At 46.7% G+C, this 5,109-nt stretch overlaps 1 protein-coding gene across 1 annotated transcript; it reads left to right on the top strand.

Annotated features, from left to right (window-relative positions):
• Positions 1 to 761: 761 nt before the first annotated feature.
• cst7 (cystatin f) lies at positions 762 to 4,830 on the top strand. Its single transcript, XM_082556226.1, has 4 exons — positions 762 to 1,108; positions 3,732 to 3,910; positions 4,078 to 4,197; positions 4,623 to 4,830. The coding sequence occupies exons 1-4, from the start codon at positions 1,063 to 1,065 to the stop codon at positions 4,704 to 4,706; spliced, it is 429 nt and encodes a 142-aa protein (XP_082412352.1). The 5' UTR covers positions 762 to 1,062; the 3' UTR covers positions 4,707 to 4,830.
• The last annotated feature ends 279 nt before the right edge of the window (positions 4,831 to 5,109 follow it).

The raw sequence follows: 5,109 nt of genomic DNA, 5'->3' as shown, positions 1-5,109 counted from the left end.
TTGCACTGTTAAATGTTCATATAACTTTAATGCACATAAAAAACAGCTGCTTGTTTCAGTGAAATACATTGATGGTTGTTTGTTTTTGCTCTAATAAAGTTGTGGCGTTGTAAAGTATTTTGTCTAGTGTCAATTATATCGTTATCGCATACTTTTGGTCATATCGCCCTGCTCTGTGTACAGGTATTACACTTTAACCAGTCGCAGGCTCTCGTCTGCAGCTCAGGAGAACGGTTCTGGTCTCCTCCTCCTCTCGACACGGAAAGTTCTCCAAACCATTTATGGTACATGGCCTGTATTTATATAGCGCTTTTTCTAGTCCCTAAGGACCCCAAAGCGCTTTACACATCCAGTCATCCACCCATTCACACTCACATTCACACACTGGTGATGGCAGCTACATTGTAGCCACAGCCGCCCTGGGGCGCACTGACAGAGGCGAGGCTGCCGGACACAGGCGCCACCGGGCCCTCTGACCACCACCAGTAGGCAACGGGTGAAGATCTCTTATTCTTTCTAGAATAAGCTTTGATATTGTTGTCTTATCAAGCTCTGTGAGGTTTCCTGAAGCTGAGTTTGTTCATTTTTATTCTAACTGGTCCCGCTGGTCTCAGCAGGACCAGTTCTGGGTTTAGTGGAACATCATTAGGAGTCACTTCCTCTCCTTTGTCTCTGAGCTCGTCTTCAGCACGTTCACCCTTTGAAAAAAACTCAGTGAAAGCCAACAGGAAGTGCAGTCACACAGAGTCAGGAAGTCCTCATTAACCCTTCCTGTCCCCAGCCTGCGATAAACTTTCACACATGTGCAGAGCTGCAAACGTTTTGCACGCCCACAATGAGCCTGTGACTGCTTCACCCTCATCTAACAGGAAGGAGGAGAGGTGAGAGAGGAGGAGGTGGAGCCTGAGGTGACTGATTAGTATCAGCTGAGTCAGATCTGAGAGTGCAGCAGGAACCCTCGCTAATCTAAACAGGTACAGGAAGTGACGTCAACGAGGCAGCGGACGGACCAGTTCTCTGTGGTCTGAGACTCGACACTTTGCAGGAAGCTCAGTGAGAAGGATGGAGGTGAAGATGCTGCTGCTCGTGTTTGTGCTCGCCGCTCTGGGTAAGACTCTGTGTGTGTGTCTGTCTCAGCACAGTCAGAGGTTAAAGCTGAACTCAGGTCTGTGCAGGTCGGGGCCTTGCAGCAGCTCCACTTTCTTTAAAACAAAAACTATGCAACTTCAACTTCAAAGCGGCGACTTGTCCCAGACATGAACAAGAGCTTAATGTGGTGGAAATGAAGATGAAGATAACTGCTCTGCAGACAGTTTCTGATCAATGGAAAATGCCCAGATATTTTAGAAAGTTGATCAAATATGTACTTCTTGTGCTGAGCGTCGTCACCACGGCCTGCGTTTATCATCCTGATCAGTGTTGGTTTACATGTGTGGGATGGCTGCTGCGTTGTCAGCTTCTGATATCTTAAAACAGTTTAAACTAAACGAGGCCACGCTGTCGTCATTGAAGTCCACCTTTGGCACAGTTCAGACTCGATGGTCACGATCCTGCCCGCATGTTTAGACGTTGTTGAGGTCTGCTCGTCCCACACCTGCAGTGTGGTGACCTCTGCTGACCCGCTGAGGTCACCTTCTGCCAGACTGACATTTCTGCTGCAGCGACGCTCACTTTGTCATGTCAGCAGATTTATGGGCAACCTTCAAACATTCATCCCACATCTTAAAAACAGAAACGCTGGACTTCTGGAAGTCTCTGGGCTCTCTGTAAGTCTGTGGATGTTGCTGTGTCCCATACACCGCACCGTTACTGGTTTCATTTCAGTTAATCGCTGCAGAGGTTCGCTCACCATGACCTGTTTACAACTTCAGCCTTCACACCCAAACACCGGAAACCTCATCAGCAAGACTTAAACAAGTGAAAACAGAAACAAAGATCGCTGCATGACTAAACTAAAAACTGTCTCAGTTTATGAGTGAGAGGCTGCTCAGACTACCGTCCTGCTAAATTCTCTCGTTTAAACGAAGTCGGGTTGCTGTTTGCGCTCAGAGCGAGGTGGCTGCAGACATGATGTTTGAAGTAATGTGTATGTTCAGTCTGGCGTGTTGAGCTTGATTTTCATCAATATTAGACCAGAGAGGCGGTGACACCACGAGTGCAGCGGGCTGATGGGAAGGAAAGATTTTCATGTGAATTTCAAGCTGCTGCTCTAGACGAATGCCATGTGTAATCATCATTAAAGATCAGAACCAGCATTGTTTCATTAGAAAATTACTGTGATGCCTTAATCTGATGAACATATTTGCTTTATAAGCATTTTAACTGTGATCAAAGCGTGTATCCATGCAGGTCAGCCCTACAGGTACCTGAGACCTGTACACCATAAATAAACTACAGGCACAGACAAATGAACGCTGTTAGTTTGGCCTTCAAAAACTAGGTGTCACAGCCTGTGCAATGGCTCGGCTCGTCGTTCCAGCATGAAAGGTAAAAACTGTTTAGACATCTGAGCGTGTCAGAGATGCTGAGACCACATCTGCCTTTATGTCAGCCGTTTTTCAAAAGGCTCTAAAAATGTCAAACTACTTAAAAATTAAAAGATGCCTAGATGATGTGTGTTATTATTATTAACTCGGTGTGTGAAACGAGCTAAAACACAGTACAGTGTCTTTAAATGCAGTGAGGCAACAGGAAGTGCTTCTGTCACCACAGAAAAATGGTTCTTCCTCTCAGACCACGTACCCTGTCTGACTCACCATCCCCACAGCCAATCACCACAGAGCGTCCCCCCTGACTGATCCACTCTGTCTCATCAGCCTGTTTCCTGTGGCTGTTTTGACAGTTTGACACCCGCCTAAAACTTCACTTCTCTGAAAATGTCTTAAGTTTATACCTAAACGTTCAGCCTGAGTATTCCGAGGTGTACAACATTCAAACATGAAGCTGAACTGATCACTGTTCTGTTTGAAAAACTTTATGGAAACTCGGTGTTAACTCATCCGTCCTCTCCTGCGTATCGCTATCAGGGCTGTGGGGGGGCTGCAGGCTATCCCAGTTACCATAGGGCGAGAGGCGGGGCACAGATCGCCAGTCTGTCTCAGAGCTAACACGGACAGTCGGACGCATTCACACCTGAGGGCAACAATATTAATTCAATTCAACTTTATTTATACAGCACCAAACCACAGCAAGAGCTCAAGGTGCTTTATATTGTAAAGACCCCAAATAACACAGAGAACAATCGGACGCCCCCCTGTGAAGAATGACTTGGTGACAGTGTGTAACGTCGGGTTGCGTTTAGTGGTTGAGAGGAGGCGGCAAAACACTTAGCAGGGTAGCCAAAAGAGTACACACTCACGCTGGCGTTGGGAATTCCACAGTGTGTTCTTTAATATACCTTCTCTTCATCAACCATATAAGCCCGGTTGAACGGCTGCAGCTTAACAAACATAGCGCACAGTGTTCGTACAACCCATAACGTTGCAAACAAAGGTGTCTGGAGAGGTAAAACATAAAATCCGTCCCTCCTCATGCACTAGCGTGCAAGCACATGTCCACACAATCACAGAGAGAGACCAGTGGCACAAACTGATGACATCATCAACCCTCGACTTGGGTGTCTTAAAGGGAGACCAAACCATAGTGGCTGTTACAAGTGGAAAGGAAAAACACCCTTTTAACAGGAAGAAACTTCTGACACGTCTCTGACGGTAGGTGCTCTTCTCTTCCAGAGGGAACGTTGGTGTCTGGCTGGCATCATCACCCCTCCATGCCCGGGTCCCCACACAACATCAGCAAGAATGACCGTGGCCTCCAGCAGGTTGTCCTCAACGCCACCTACTTCTTCAACAACGAATCAAATGACGCCTTCCTCTTCAAACCCGCCACCATCGACAGAGCACAGAAGCAGGTATGACGGGGTCAGAGTTCAACCACTGCATCTGCAGGAAATATGGCAGGCGTGGGTTCATGCTGGCGTAGGGGGCGGTTCCATGTGAGGTGCTCGCTAAGTGTGTGTGTGTGTGTGTGTGTGTGTGTGTGTGTGTGTGTGTGTGTGTGTGTGTGTGTGTGTTTCAGATTGTTAAAGGAGTTCGGTACATGGCAGATTTTCAGATTTCCAGAACGGTGTGTCGTAAACGGGACAAGAACAACGACCTGTCCAGGTGTGACTTCCAGCCACCCGGTCCGCTCCACCAGGTGAGTCTGAGCTGCCAACTGTAGAGGAAAGACTAACCCTTTCTTGCTTAACTTTGACTCCATCCAAACTCTGAGAAACAGGATGACATCTGTTATAATAAAACCTTTAATGAGAGCATTACAGGAGCAGAGAAGACTCTGTCAGGATGAAGATTGAGGTTGAGCCTCCTCGTCTCATCAGAGAGTCTATACAGTTGCTCAGTACAATACTGTAAAGCCTCAGAAACAAACACTGTGAGCTGCAGTGCATCATGGGAAATTTGTGCAGTATTGTTGATGCCAGAGACAGTTTGAAATAATTTGAAATAAAATGATTACATAAAACCACTTCCTGCAGTATTACTGGAAATCCTGGCAGTGGAAGTACTGCAGTAAAACTTGCAGTAGTGCATGTTGTACTGTAAAACGATTCTTCTGTTTTTCAGGTGTTTCAGTGTCACGTGGATGTTTGGATGATTCCTTGGGAAAAACCACAGAAGAAGAATTTCAACTTACTTTGCAAACAGTGAATGCAGCAGCTGACTCCTCCCCCTCCTGCCGCTGTCGCCCGTCTTCATCCACTGAATAGAAACTGTCAGTCGTCCACGTTCATCTCTGTTCTCTGAATATTTCAGTATTAAAGATGAAACTGAACTCTGCGTGCGTGAACGTCTTTATTTCAGCGATAAATCGACCCATCGAACCGTCTCTGAGTTTTGAGGTTTCTCAGTCGAACATCTGTCAGAGCTCAGCAACACTCGTGGATTCATCAGGACTTTAAATCCTGCTATGGCTGATGGAGGACGAGGCCCCCTGCTGGTCAGACTGTGAACGCCTCCGCTTGCTCCATTAAAACCGTTTGTCATGAATCCATGCAGAGAGGAGCATGTGGCTCATCTTTCATTTAAACGTGCTCTTTGTTTCCGGAGCTTT

This window comes from Aulonocara stuartgranti, assembly GCF_965226115.1.
Source record: "Aulonocara stuartgranti genome assembly, chromosome: 13".
Classification (NCBI taxonomy): Eukaryota; Metazoa; Chordata; class Actinopteri; order Cichliformes; family Cichlidae; genus Aulonocara; species Aulonocara stuartgranti.
Note: the sequence above shows the minus strand (reverse complement) of the source record. Positions and strands in the feature narration are given on the sequence as shown.